This window comes from Cricetulus griseus (assembly GCF_003668045.3).
Source record: "Cricetulus griseus strain 17A/GY chromosome 1 unlocalized genomic scaffold, alternate assembly CriGri-PICRH-1.0 chr1_0, whole genome shotgun sequence".
Taxonomy (NCBI): domain Eukaryota; kingdom Metazoa; phylum Chordata; class Mammalia; order Rodentia; family Cricetidae; genus Cricetulus; species Cricetulus griseus.
In genome coordinates, this window is record NW_023276806.1 from 34302660 (window position 1) to 34318552 (window position 15893).

The 15893-nt window shown below is 38.8% G+C and overlaps 1 protein-coding gene across 1 annotated transcript; it reads right to left on the reverse strand.

Annotated features, from left to right (window-relative positions):
* Positions 1-13260: 13260 nt before the first annotated feature.
* On the reverse strand, positions 13261-14355 carry LOC100771528 (translocation associated membrane protein 1 like 1). The gene has a single exon (XM_027395413.2). It carries the CDS (start codon positions 14353-14355, stop codon positions 13261-13263), a length of 1095 nt encoding a protein of 364 aa, XP_027251214.1.
* Between the last annotated feature and the right edge of the window lie 1538 nt (positions 14356-15893).

The following is a 15893-nucleotide window of genomic DNA, read 5'->3' on the forward strand; positions in this document are numbered from 1 at the left end:
GTGTGGTGTTTCATTGAAAATAATTTTGTAGAGATCCCAACCATCCAACAGTGTTTTCATCATGTTCTACTGTAAGTGCCTTTACTTCCAAGGCCAAGGTTACCTGATATGGCTGGCAAGCAGACAGGCATTGGTTTGAAGAGGCCATAGCAAGAACAAGGCTGTGACAATTCAATTGAAAGCAATCGGACTTTGTATAACCTTATCAGAAACAGAATATAGTCACAATTGCCAAGATCAATACAGTTGTAGTTGCCAGGATACAATGACGTCTGCAAGCTACAAAGACATACAAGATTAATGTCTAAAACCAATTATACTGTCAAGCTTCCATGTTTCCTTAACTTCTAAAGGAACATACTGAGAAACACAATGTGGCATGAATGCTTCACTGCCTGAGGGAATGACCTGGTGTCTTAGGAACTGAAATGTGCACAGTGCCCCAGGAGTCATGGCCTCTAACCTGAAAAACCTACGATGCACACCTCTCAAGGCAGCTAGGCCAGGCCAAATCCATGGTCCATGCAGTCTACTATGGAGAAGAATAACAGTGGACAGCGTGTACCCAGAGCAGTACTGATCATCTTTCAGCACACACTGAATTTCCCATCTGTTTTTCAGTTGTGGAGGGGTTTCCACTTAGTGGGAAGTAAGAAAACCCAAATTACACCTGTTCCAATTTTAAAATACCTGGGTAGAACTGCCTTGATCTATTTGTTCTTCAGTATAGTCAGCTAGAGCAAGGGCAGGTTTGGATCCTGGGTGGCTAAATTACCTTTCACACCTCCAAGGTCTATTTATTTGAGGCTGTCCTGTACACACACATACACACACACACACACACACACACACACACACACACACACACACACACACAGAGAGAGAGAGAGAGAGAGAGAGAGAGAGAGAGAGAGAGAGAGAGAGAGAAAAGCACTTCAATGGATAAAATATGAGTATTTTAAGAACAATTATTATTACGTTAATGAAAGCATTATTTAAATATTCTATTGAAAGTTTACATTCCAAGAAGTCTAAAAATTACTCATTTTGATTCTCTCTATTTTTGCAATGTCTACTATTTGTTCATCTTAACTGCATACAGAATTCCTTTGTAGATTAATTCTCCTGGGCCTAAGCAAAAACTCCTGAGGATCTAAGTCAGACTTATAATCATTTAAATGAACTCTTCACACCAGGCTACCTGGTTTTCTTTCCTAATAAAATCCATCAATTTTCCATTGCTTGTCAGTTAATCTAACTGCACTTGCTGCTCTGCCTTTTTTCTTAGCCCTATGAATGCTTTCCAATCTGCTTCTATCTAATCACAGACACATTCCATCTTCTGGACTGCTGGGTTTTGCTGGAGAAAATCGCATAATTCTGCCAAATGGGACAGATTTATAGTTTCCAATTTCAGCTGGACCCTTCAAATTCCTGTCACTCAGTGCACTCAGTCTTTTGGTTTGTTAGCCCTGGTCTATACAAAGGTATGAACAGAGCCGTCCATTTTACCGGGTATAATATTTATTTCTAGGTGTCTAGAGAAGGCTTTACACATAGAAGTCTCTGAATTTATGAACTGGTTACCTACATTGCGTTAGCCTGGCTTTTCTCTCCTGCCTCAGTTTCCACTTGCCCTTGTGATCTCCCTCAAAATAACCTATGGGAGCTGCTCCATGACCAACTGCCATTTTCAAATGCCAACGTAATTTGGAGAGATGCTGACACATATAGTTGGATGTTGCTTCTCTTTCATATAGTATCATAATAAGCAAGTTTCCGGAAAGAAGTGAAATGTAAAGCTTGAGTTTGATTATGTAAGCAGCATTTTGCTCTTCTCTATAAGATTAAAGCAACCATTAACATTTATGAACTATGTCAAATCACTTTGAGCATTAAAAATATAATACCTTTACCTATAAAAATATAATACCTATATGCAGATGATGTGACAGACTTTGATGATCTCTCGTGGAAGGCCTCACCCTTTCTATGCAGTAGAAGAGGGATAGGATAGGAGTTGGTAGGGCACATGGGAGGATAGGAGGAAGAGGGAACTGGGATTGAGATATAAAATAGGATTGTTTCTAATTTAAATTAAAAAGGTTTATGTATATGCAATGCCCCATATAATATAATAAGAACACAATAACCTGCCATTAAGGATACAATAACTTTGTTCCTCTGTTCTTGCTTTCTTCATGCTAAGGATTGGTCACAAATGGCTATACATTAATAATAACATTACTGTGATTTTTAATTTTTTCCTTTTATTTAATAGGTGTTTTTCCTCACATGTATATCCTAGAGTTTCTCCTTCCTCTTCCCCCCCAATCTCCTCCCTTCTTCCCCTCCTACCCAAATCCAACCCTTTCTGTCTCTTGTTAGAAAACAAACAGGTTCTAAGGGATAATAATAATAGACTAGTATAGAATATATAATATACGATGTTAAATGATAAATAAACTAGGATTGGAATTTTACAAGATAAAAAGCAGATGGAAAAGAGCCCAAGAGAAGGCACAAAAAATAGAGACCCATTCATTTACACAATCAGGAATCCCACACCAATATTAAAATGTGAATCAGGATTTTTTAAAATGGATCTGTAGAGTAAAGACAGAGTGTGTAAATGTGCATGTATTAAAAATAAAAAAGATAAAATTTGAGGAAAGTGGGTGAAATTCTAACATGACATTGAGAAAAGTAAGCTCCAAATATGTCATTGATTCCATTTTTGCTGGCCATTTACTTCTGGGCAAGCAACCTACCATTAAGAGTTGTTTGTTTCTGCAATAAGACCACTTTTAAAGACAACTCAGTTTTCATTTGCAAGTAGTTATCAATTGGAGTTTGCTTCTGGATTACAGATGGGACATGTGTCCACTTCCTTCTCTTCTAGGGACTTTTCTTGTGCAGACACATGCAGGACATGTACATGCTGCCTCAGTCTCAGTGCCTTCGTATGTGCATGGATCATGTTCATATAGAGGGCCTTGTTTGCTTGGTGTCCAACATTCCATCTGGCACTTATGTTTATCTGCTTCCTCTTCCAAGAGTTCCTGGACCCCTGAGATGAGGGATTTGATGGAGACATCTTGTTTAGGTCTGAATGTTCCAAGGGCTCTTAGTCTCTCCATATTGTCTGTATTTGTTTCCATCTGCTGCAGGATGAAGCTTCTCTGATGATGGCTAAGCAAGGCACTGCTTTACTATGGTAACAGAATTTCACTGGGAGTCATTTTATTGCTACCTTCTAGGTTCCAGAACTATCTATTTTCATGTTTTGTCTACCCAAGCAGTATCAGTATGGATTCCATCATGTGGGGTGGGCCCTAATTCAAATCAGATATTGGTTGGTTACCCCCACAAGCTTTATGCCACTACTGCCCTAGCACATGTTACAGGCAATATAATATTATTTATCAAAGGATTTTGCTGGGTTAGTGTTTACTTTTTTCATTTGGTAGTGTATAGAGTACCTTCCTGTAACAAAGAAGCTAAAATGAAGGGGTAAAAACTCTATGTAGGCACCAGCTAGACTACTCAAAGTTCAATGAGTTGTGTAAAAGTTGTCTTTAGCAATGGGGCATTGCTATCAGTCTGTGGAGAGCAACCTATAGTGTTGACAATCGCCTGGATTGTTTCAGAATGTCTGTGGAACCCCCTTGGCCAAAAACTCAATTACATGTAATCCAATCATAGTACTGGAAGCTTCATTTGGCAACAAGAAATGTTGACTTGTGACTCTGTCTCTCCCATTATTTGGTAATTTCACTGAGATTGCTTTCATATATGTATATATTTTTAGGAAGTTTCTACTGTATTATGTTTTCATCTTATGCCTCAAATGTCCCCTAATTTTAGCTCTCTGTCCTCATTTTCCTTCCCTTATCACTATCTCTTCTATCCCTTCTTCCCCTCTTGATCTTCCTCTTCCAGCCCACCCTTGTCCATCCATAACTACCTAATTCATTTTCCTTTCCTAAAGAAATGCTTCTGTACCTCCTAGTCCCCTACTCTATACCTAGCCTTTGTGGTCTATGAATTATAACTTGTCGTCACTGACATGCCATATTTGTCTTTCTGGTCTGCATTATCTCCTCAAGATGATTTTTACAAATTTCATCTGTTTACCTTTGAATTTCATGATTTCATTTTTTAATGACAGTAATAATCCATTATATAAACATACAATGTTTCCTTTATCAATTCTTCCATTAAGGAACATCTGGATTGTTTCTAATTTCTAATTTCTGGGACTATTATTAATAGAACAGCAATGAACATGGCTGAGCAAGTGTCATTGTAGTAGGATGAATTAACATTTGGGTATATGCCCAAGAGTGATATATCTGGATCTTGAAGTAGATGAATTCCATTCTTTCTGTGGTATAACCACACATATTTCCATAGTGACTATACTAGTGTGCACTGCATCCAGTGATGAATGAATCTTCCCCTTGTTAGGATAAATCTTTCTGCCAAAAGCTGCCTGAGCCCCACCACCAGGTGTGAGCTTTACGCCAGCGGTCCACCCGAGTTAGGCCCAGATGAATACACAGAAACTTGTATTAGGTTCAATGCTGCTTGGCCAATGACTAGGATTCTCATCTGTTAGTTCAGTCTTAACTATCATAAACCTATATATTTTATAAGACTTATCTTATCGGATGCCTTATTGGCGTGCCTCCTTGCCAGTGGATCACATCCTGCCGCTGGAGGAGGAAGGGGAAAAAGGGGACCCTTCCTGTTTCTCCTTCTTTAAATATGAGTCTCCTTGCTATGTCATTTCCTGCCTGGATCACCACTTATTTGCTACATTACCCAGAATCCTCTTTGACTCCTATTTCTAACTTGCTGTCTCATTGGCCAAACTATTTTATTCAATAATCAATAAGATAAATATACACAGTACATCAGATAACTTTAGGGTTTAGTTAAAATAGATAGTTAGGATGAGACATAAGCAGATTGTTGTATCTTCTATATTTCACCTTTATGATTGTAAATTTTGGATACTTCACACTGTTCAGTTTTAATCCTCTTTTAGACTAAAAGGGGAATTGTAGGGGAACCTGTAGCCATGCCTGCTTAGGGGCTGGCTACAGGTCTGCCTGACCATGCCTGCCAGGGCATGGTCATGGTGATGTAGAGTAAGAGTTGGAGTTGACTGAGTTTCACTTTCAGTTTTCACCCCTTTCGGTTTGCGTATAGACGGATGCCACACCAGCTGGCTAGGTTGCTCTGTAAGTAAGGCTTTTCCCTATTAAATACCCTTATATTTCTACTTGGCTCCATATTGGTAATTTTCCACTTTATCCCCTTACTCTACATCCTCACCAGCATGATCTGTCATTTGTTTTATTGGTCTTAACCTTTCTGGAAGGAAAGGAAGAGGAGGAGTGGATACATAAGGAATGGGAGGGAGGAACTGAAAGGAAAGGAGGGAGGGGTATAATATATGCAGTCCAGATATAGTACATTAGAGAAGAATAAAAACAAAAAGAAAAGAAAAATTTTAAAAGCACATTAAAAGGGTACAACATTGGTAGAAAAATCATGTGTATGGTGTTATATTATTTATGATTTATTAAAGCTTGCCTGAGGATTAGAAATCAAAGTCAGCCTCAAGCTATAGAGATCAGGCAGTGGTGATATAAACTTTGAATCCCAGCAGTGAGAAGCTAGGAGGTAGTGGTACTCATCTTTAATCCTAGGACTCAGGATTAAGATGTAGACAGATCTCTGTGAGTCCAAGGCCACCCAGATCTATACAAGATTGATCCAGTCCTAAAGAGAAACAGCACCTGGGATTACACACCTTTAATCCCAACACTGGAGAGGCATAAGGGATAAAAGCTGGGTCTTTAGTAGTCAGTATCAGGCATTTGTTCTCCAGGCAATTTGAGCATAGGAAGACATTGAAGTTTTGGGATTCTCCAGCCCTGCTGAGCAGAGGCAGAAGTCTGAGGTTTGGTGGAGCCAGGATCACCTTTCAGTCTGGGGTAGAATGAGAGCTAGTGAGCAGCTGCTTTGCTTTTCTGATCTTTAGCTCGAATCTTGAATCCCAATATCTGTCTCTGGGTCTTTTATTTTTCATAATGCATCTTTAATACTCCTCTGTTAAAGATGCATTCTTTCATTTGTCAACAGACATTCTTTCAACTCTACCCAGAGATGTGTCTTTTCAATAATAAAACCTATGAAAACCACCACAAATCCTTGGTCTGTTCCTTGTTTAAATGGATCTTACCGTTTATTTTGCAGGAATATAAAATAGTGGGCAAAGGGGAAAGGAATGAACTAGATATTCTGCTTGATTATTAACAGTAATAAAGTTGACACTAAATAAATTATAAAGCAGGATAAAATGAACACACACACAATATATATATATATATATATATATATATATATATATATATATATATATATTCCAAAGCAGATTTTGGAAATATTTCCAAAATCTGTTTTGTATAGATTTCCTAAAAGCTATGGGCAGATGTCTAAACCCAAGATTTATTCCAAATAATTTTAAAATGTTCGTCTTGGACCTGGAAAGATCAGTCAGTAAATTGCTTCTTCCATAAACATGGAGGCCTGAGAGCAGATTCCCCAGAAACTAGGTAAAATGCCAGATGTGTTAGAATAGTTCAATAAAGATTTTCCTGAAGAGGCAGCAGCAGAGTGACCACTGGGGCCTATGGGTCAGTTCATCATGACCAATCAGTAAGCTCCAGGTTCACTGAAAGGCCTTATCTCAAAATCTCTCTCTCTCTCTCTCTCTCTCTCTCTCTCTCTCTCTCTCTCTCTCTCTCTGTGTGTGTGTGTGTGTGTGTGTGTGTGTGTGTGTGTGTTTCTGTGTGTGAGTGCATGTGTATATGAGAGCAATAGATAAATATATCTGATGTCAACCTCGGGTCCACACATGCAGATACTCACATGAGATCCAGCACAAACAGTCATACACATAAATTCATGCATAGGCTACCAGAATACACATATACACACATGCAAACATGTATATATTAATCAATCACATACACACAATGCTTTTGTATTGCCAAATGCATGATACTTATGAAATATTTCACTCAATTAGTGCAATGTTGCCTCCTGCTGTTGACATTGTTCCCTTATCTCATGTCATTTCAATATGTAAATGCACAAACATCATCTAGTCTCTACCCTATAATAACTACACAAAGGAAACAGTTTCTTCTTGTATTATACAGGAAAAAAGGAACACATATTTGTTTCCTTTTTAACCATTTCTATGCTCTACTTTACAGGGATTTTAGCTGGGCACATACTAGGTTCATCATAGACCATATCCTAATGTAGACTCTGTTCAATCTGGCTAACAGGCCTGTATTCCTCATCATTTCAAGGACACTGACATGACACTACAACTTAAAGACATGTCTACTATTCTAAAACAGCTCATTAAAAGGAGCTCTCAATAAAGTTAGGAAGAAGTTTGGTCCTAAGTAGGGTTTCTATTGCTGTGAAGAGACATTATGGCCATGGCATGTCTTATAAAGGAAAATATTTAACTGGGGCTGGCTTATAGTTCAGAATTTTAGTCCATTATCATCATGGCAAGAAGCATGGTACCCACTGGCAAACATAGTGGTAGTTCTACATCTGGATCTATCTACAGGCAGCTAGGAGAGACAATGACTCACTAGGCCTGGCTTGAGTTCCGAAGCCTCAAAGCAGGCCCCCAATGGCAGACTTTAGCCAAGAAGGCCACACCAAATTCAACAGGGCCACACCTCTATTAATGTCACTCCATGTGAGTCTATGGGGGCCATTTTCATTCAGACCACCACATTTTGCCTTTATGCTCTAAATACAGATAGTGTGGAGTGTTTTCTGTTGTCAACTGCCAGTCTTAAACAACATCACTGAGGTATACAAGTTACGAATCAAAATAATTTTTCATTTGTGTCTTCCTTTCCACATCAGTAGTTAGTGAGTCTCCCTGGTCTCTTATTCACTTGTTTGATTTCTATCTGTGAGGTGTCTCCACACCTGAGAGCTGATTTCCCTGCATATGTGTTCCTTGGATAACATGGCCAATTCTTGACATAAACATTGGATTTACATTGAATGTATTTTCTTTAAGTTCTATAATAAAATACATCCCATCTTTAGGATGCAGTTGCTAACAAATTCCCACACCTTTTAATAATAGTTATATATGCATCTTTATTATAAGTTATTTATACTACAAAATTTACATATTTTAAGTGAATTAAATATATTAGAATTTGTATTGCCTTTTACCTGGACAAAAGAGAAAATTAGTAAACTTTATAATTTATTTTTGTTGTTTTGTTTTTGTTTTTTGAGACTGGGTTTCTCTGTGTAGCTTTGGAGCCTATCCTGGCACTCGTTTTATAAACCAGGCTGGCCTTGAACTCACAGAGATCCACCTGTCTCTGCCTCCCAAGTGCTGGGATTAAAGGAGTGTGCCACCAATGCCTGGTCACAAACCTACACAATAGTCATGAGTTGAACATAGGAAAGTTAAAGGCATTAAAATAACTGTAACATTAGAATAGTAGATTACTTCTAAATTCCTCAAATTTCACAGAATGTACAAAGCCTCATATGAATCATAACATAAATTATGGAGTTTGGATGAAAATGGGTCAGTGTAGTTTTACTAATTTTTTAAAAGTATATCTTATTGGTGCCACTAATAGTGGAGACAGCTGTGTGTAGCTTATCAAGGGGAAGGGTTTTTTTTTTAACTAATTTACAATCACTTCTATTTTTACGTTGATCATGAAATTGTCTTGAAATAAAGCCTAATAAGGTGAACAAGTATCAGAAATGCATGAAAAGTCTATAAATGTGTATAAATATGTGCATTGTAAATACAACCAGAGGCCACCTACATAGCATATATTAAATAGATTATTGAATGTGACAAGATGCATCCATACATACAACATATAACATCTGAGTATATATACAAGTTTATGTACAGAGACACAAAGAAACTGACACTATGTGTAGCTATGACCCATCCTCACTGAGTTATTGTTAGATTGATAGCTACTGTCACTTTAAAGACTCGTGATCCATTGCTTAGGATTTTGAGTCTTTTTCAAACCTTATATAGATTTGGGGGGATCACAAGAAGGGATGAAGCTTGATCTCATTTATTACCATTTCATAATTACATGTCAGTTTCCTCTGCTACAATTATATCAAGGTAGTTGGAAATGTTTTTGAAAATACAACTCAAAATTTACAAATTAAATTTCAATGTTTGTACTAGTAACCTTAACAACTTGATGCTTTATTGTTTTGTTTAAGGTTGAAATAAGTGGAAAACTGATTTTTTTATTAATTGAGCAATAAGGATTACAAGAATATGTCATTTAAAAGAAATTTGTGTTTTCTCAGTTACTTCATTCTGATAGCTGATATGATTTACTGGTGGTAGAATCAAGAGTAACAATTCATCCTTAGCTTAAAATGAATACTGCGTCTGGATTTCTCAGTAGCTATGCCCCATATCAGTGACACAAGTCCCTCTTATATTGTCTCAAACACAAACACATCATGAGTGTGAAGTCGGTTTTCCCCATTTTAAACTTATTTAACAAGATACTGTATTCCACTGAAATGTCACTAGCTAATAAATATCCCTGAAAACATTCACAAGTTACATCTCAACTTACTTTTGAGATTTGGAAATGTCTTTCTGAATTTGTAGGAGGGATTTATGAAAATCTTTGCACATAATTACAGGAATTTTTCACGTGCTATTTTGTTCTGCTCTGGAAGGTAATGCTTTAGAGATGGTCAATTTGACTGATAAGTTGAAATGGAAAAAAAAAATATGCCCTGAGCTGAGAGTATGAAATTGCTTGTCACTGGTCCAATGGTACGAAAACCCACTGCCTCCATCTACTCATCAAAAGTTGCCTATTCTACCCAGCTGGCAAGCCATATCTTTCCCTCTCTCTCTCTCACTTTCTCTCAGTACTTCTTTGAGATGTCTTATCTCCCAACTAGAAGAAAATCTCTGACATAAAAGCAAGGACCCAAGACTCACCTTAATTCATATGCTTTTTGGGCATACTTCCCCTGAAGGCTTTGCTCCAAAATTGCTGTAAGGACTGGGCAGATGCTGCAGTGGCTAAAGCATTTACAAGTCCCAAGTAAATGTAGGTACAACAGATCATGTCTGCAATCCGAATGTTCCTGGGATGAGAGGTGAACCAGGAGCATCTCTAGAATCTCAAAGGCCATCAGCAGCAAACAACATAGAGACCCTGTCTCAAACAAAGTAGACTGTGAGGACCTACAGTGTCCTTTAACCCCAGGCCCACTGGAGCACACAAGAATAAGCATACACATATAGGCAACATATATACAAGTGTGTCTTAAGACACAAGACATACACACATACACCTATGCCTATATAGCATTTTCTGTATAAAGCACTGGTAAAATTCTCCTTTTACCTGAAGTAAATGATTTCCAGTCCAGTTGAACAAGAAATGAAAATTGTACTATTCTCCAAATTAAAAGGCTATCAGAATATTTTACTCTGAAAAAGATTTTAATTATTAATGTGATAATTGCAAGTTTCTTGAATGGAGTCCAAAGATAGATAGCAGTGGCTGTCTGTACATATTTTTCATACCATTAAACAAACATGGGAAGATGAATGAAGTGAGGTTTTCCAAGATTATGGTTTCCTTACTGGATTGAAGTGGAATTATACTGACAAGGACAGAAAGCTGTCACCTAAAGCTTGTTTGTCCCTTACAACACAATGACACATCCTTATTATTTAAGGACAATTTGACAAAGTTTTAATTAAATGCTCATAGTTCCATACTTTGGACATGAAGTGTGTTTTGAATCCATCCCAGGACACCTATAACTTACAGTGTTATTTAAATAACAAAATTTGAGAAATACTGAAACTAATCCCTCTGAGTAGAACCTTTGGATTCAATTACCAGACACATCCTCAGACTTTTGCAGCCTCTGATGTGGCTAACTAATGCCAGTGCTGTCCTTAACAGTTACTTTCATCACGACTTTCTTGAGAATATTTTTAAGAGAGACATAACAATTCATACAAAGCTAATTAAGTGCATAATGATTCTGTTAAAATTTATGGGCAGATATTTATTTCCTTAACTCACTAATAGATGTATCTAGAATCTTTTCCCAGTGTTTCTTCAAACCGACATTTCTTGTGGACTTACAGTTTGTAAGTAGTTTTCCTTTTCCACCATTAACACAGCTGAAGCCAATAACTCCTTGAACATCCTTTTCAAAAGAGTCACCAAAGAGCCGTGCTCTGGGATATTTAGTTTCACTCTTCCTTCTTGCCATGACACTGAAGACATCAATCCAAGAATAGATAGTTAGTGGTTGTCATGCTGGAAGTTAATTTAAAGGGAGAGATCTAAGAGAATCTTAAGGAATTCAACTCAGATCCTAATGAAATTTATTGCTAAGTTCGAGTAACGCTTACCGTTACCAGTCATATGAAACAAAATAGAAGTTGCCCTTTGATCTTAAGTGATTCCACTTAGATTTGCACAGATTGTTTGCAAATCAAGGGCGCAATAGGCACAAAATTGTTATCATGAGTTGGAATTCAAGTAACAGTTTAGATCCTTAGAGGTAAGGAATAGGAAAGACAGTCCTGAATCATATGCAAAGGTGAAATTTGGCTTTACAATTGCACAACAGTTGGTTAAATGTAGATGAGTTTACACCTCAGAGCATGGACCAACACCACCAGCTAAGCAAATGAGAAAAAAAAAAAAAGGAGTGAGCAAAAACCTCAACCATATCCAGAAGGAAAGACATCTTTGTTACTTACCTTTGAAGGAAGACAGAGTAGAAAAGATTATTTTTCTGGCTCTTCTGTCTGTGATTAGCCAGGTAAGTACAAAGTTTTAGGAAGCTCACTTATTGGAAAAGCTGGATGGTTAGCAGACCTAAGAAGAGACTATCACAAGCAGGAATGAGAAATGTGAGAAGAAACCTCAGAAGTACAGGGATGCAGGGAACATACAGCACTAACTCAGCATGCTGTCAGGTACCATATCCTTGAAAAAGCAAAACCAACAATACTAAGGAAATGAAATCAACATGGGGACTGGGGCCAGACATAAGGGTTTACCCCCACAATCCATTGGCTTTTGTAAAGATACAAACAATATACATATGGACACATATATAATCAACAAAGATTGCCCTATATAGATGTTTCCCAATTAAGGATGGAAATAAAGTTACAATAACAACACTATTTTAAAAAACTTCATAAATCTATTGGCCACCTCATCTTCAAATGAAGTTTCATATGTCAAATATTTCCCAGATATAATTAGCTGCATATATATACACATACCTATATACATATTTTATATATGCAACATGTTATTTTAAATAATAGTTCACATATTAAATAATATTGTTCTGATATATTGCTTTCATCGTATTTATGAATCTACAAGTGCTGCTTTAAAATTAAAGGAGTAGGTATGTTTCTTCAGTGATATTTAATTTTATAAGTTTTCATTTACAAGTGTTTAAAATAAACAGGAACAACTTTACCTCTTCAGTAATCCATCATATTTATTAAAGGTATTTTGGTTCAATAGATTACAGTATCTCTACACATGTCATCTATTCATTTTTTGATTCTTTAATGGGGAGGGTAACACTGACAACCACAACTCATACAGTTAAACACGTGATTATCTTGGTGGCTTGATAAATATTTTCTCTGTTGTAAATTCAAAACAATAAAAATCCCAACAATTACATAAAACTGATTTGAGTTACACCTTTGTCAGATTTCCCACTTTATGATATAAAAGAACCTTAAGAAAATGACTTTGCTACCAGTCTTGTTAATGCCATAGAGAACATTGGAAGCAGGAAACTATTATTTATGCACACAATTCTGCAGTCATCACCACAGATCATTTGGAATATCGCTGAGGTAAGACTCTAAACTAAATATGGTGGTGTTGATGGTGTTGGTTTGTTAAATATTCTGACAGTATTTTGAGGATGAGTGGTTTCGTCTTAATTTTTGCCACTCAGAAGTTTCCAAAACCTCAAAAACACATTAGACAACACAATAGCAATATTCAAAGAGCACAACCCGCTCCGAGGAACAGAAAAACTCTAGCACAGAGTCACCACAGAGTTAGGAATGGATTCCCGGGAGGTAAGAACCAATTAACTGGCAACTCATTGAGCTTTCTCTTTCTTCTTTGGTGGAGGATCTATTCTATTCGGATTCTCCACTCCATTTTCCATGCCTTTTCTCGACCTGGATCGTCTCTTCCTCCCCGAAGCCTGAAGACTCGCATCTTCTAACCATCTCTGAAGCCAGACAGTAGTCAAGGTCCACGTTATGTACACCTGGATACTGCAACTTGAAGACAGAACGGCGATTTTAGCCGCCAACACATTGACATTTCCAGAGAGGGCATTAGCATTCCGATTCTGTGACCCAGCCAGGTGAAGACCTACTGTGACTACCGAGACAATCAACGTCACGAGTCTCCCGCATATAAACACCACAGGCCACAGAGACAACCCCTTCTGGTACCGCTCATCACCAAAGTAGAACAGGCTGCATATGTTGGAGAGGAGCTCCACGAAATAGTGCAGCATCAGAAGCAGCAGGCCCAGGTGGTTCAGGTACAAGAGATAGGCCCCTCCAATGTGGAAGAGGTGGAGCCCGATGTAAATGAGCTGACCCGGGAGGTCTTGCTTCCTGACTTTTTGGAAGTAGAGCTCGGGAAAACTATGAAACCAGTAAGCCAGCTGTGAGATGTAGAAAAATTTCATCTGAAATGTCATCATGTTGTGGGGCTGAGCCTTCCACAGCAGAGTGGGGTCTGACAGGCAGTTCTCAGAGGTCAGAATGGCCATGCCCCAGATACCAGACACTATATAGAACACACTGAGCTGCCCCGCCTCGTTCAGTTTGTTTTGTTTGCCTTTGGTGAGCTGCAGTCTCTTGCTGATCTTATCCAGAATATACTCCTGAACGGTGGCGTGGATGATGATGGCCACCAGCATGTAGAAGAACACTGTGGCCAGATCCTTGACCCCATAATGGTACAGGGTCCTGGACCCCGAAGGCAGCTCTTCCGCGGGGACAACGACTCCATGCTGCAGCGTGAGGAACACAATCGACATCTCGGCCGTGCCCTCGAACATAAGCCCCAGCACGAAGAACATGCCCACGCAGGAGACCATGTCCGCGTGGTTCTGCACCATGAATTCGTGGCTCAACACCGGGGGGTTCCTGGCGTTCTTCTTGCGGAGCCCCATGCCGCGGTACTCACCGGTACTCACCGGCCGCCGCTGCTCACTGCGCCGCTCCCAGCGCCGGGCTCCCCATCCCCGCCCGTCAGCCGCCCAGGGTCGCAGCCGGCTGCCGACCGATCAATCAAAGGCTGGGGCCGCGTAGGCCGAGCATGCGCACAGGGCCTGCGGAGGCAGGGAAGGAAATCGAGCGCCGCGCCCCTGCCCCGCAGGCCCGGGTGCAAGCGCGGATTTGCCACGCCGATCCCCGCCTCCCACCCGCCAGAGCCTGAGGGGCTTCCCGGGAAATGTTCCGAACCAGCCAGGGAAATCCGGTGCCATTGTCATCGCCCTTACCCATCACCATCATCGCTTTAGCATCTCAGCAGCCAGCTCCCTAGTGCTCTCTACTGATCTCTGAGGAATCTCACATTCACTTAGGAACTGGATGCTGAAGGAATCTCTCTCTCTCTCTCTCTCTCTCTCTCTCTCTCTCTCTCTCTCTCTCTCTCTCTCTCTCTCTCTCTCTCTCTCTCTCTCTCTCTCTCTCTCTCTCTCTCCTCTCTCCTCTCTCCCCACCACTTTCTTCTTACTCTCCCCATCTACCTCTCTGTAACACAAAAACTGAATCAAGAGTCCCTGATTATCATGCCTACCACTATCGTTGCACATTTAGAAAATGCCAGTTAGCCAATAGATTTAAACTGGGGTGGTTCTGGAGCATGTATTTCTCAGCATTGTATTAGCTGTCACCTTGTTAAATCGGTCATAACGGGAAACACTAGACCCACAACATAGCAGTTTCAAAAATAATTATTCTATTGGATCGGCAATGGCTGTGGAGGTGCTAGCTTGTTATTTTCAAAGTCTTCAAGGCAGTGGGAAGCAGAGAGCTGGCAGGTCTAGGGTAGATCCTTTGGCTACAAAACAAGATTTCACTCTAACATATGAATCTCGGGGTTCATCCGTCTGTATGTTGCATTTTTAAATTATGTTGAATTCATTTCGTCTTTTTTTTTTTAAAGCAATGTTAGTAGTGTTCTCAACTGAGGTTTTGTGTCAATTTTCAAATATCTTTTCCAATGGGAAGTGAAGTGCTTGTCCCTTAACTGTCATATGAGTGTAAAATATGAATGACAGTTGAAAATTTGAAATATGCATTTTAGAAGAAAAATGCTTCAGGATATTTTTTAAAATAAAGCAATTATTATTATCCTTAGCCTGCTCAGCTTTATCATTCTTCATTTCTCTGTATGTCATAACTGAATGTAAATGGAACCCTGGTTATATAGCTTAAAGATTTTGAGCTAGGCATTCTGATCAATGGAAGGAATTTTGCATTTCCCTGAGGAACTAAAGGATAAGACACAAGTTTGTTATGGGAATTGTTCTTGTACTAAGGAAAATATACACATATATATGTATTTTTCATATCAAGAATTCTCTATTTTTAAAGTGATTCTACATTGAATTCTTCATTTTTTTACAGATCATCATACACCCTTTTCTTTGTTTATCCAAGCTCAATTATTGAATTTGACAGTTCCACAATGAGAGCAATTTAA

Excerpts from the sequence above, each read along its gene's own strand:
- LOC100771528 (XM_027395413.2), bottom strand. The coding sequence starts at position 14,355 with ATGGGGCTCCGCAAGAAGAACGCCAGGAACCCCCCGGTGTTGAGCCAC.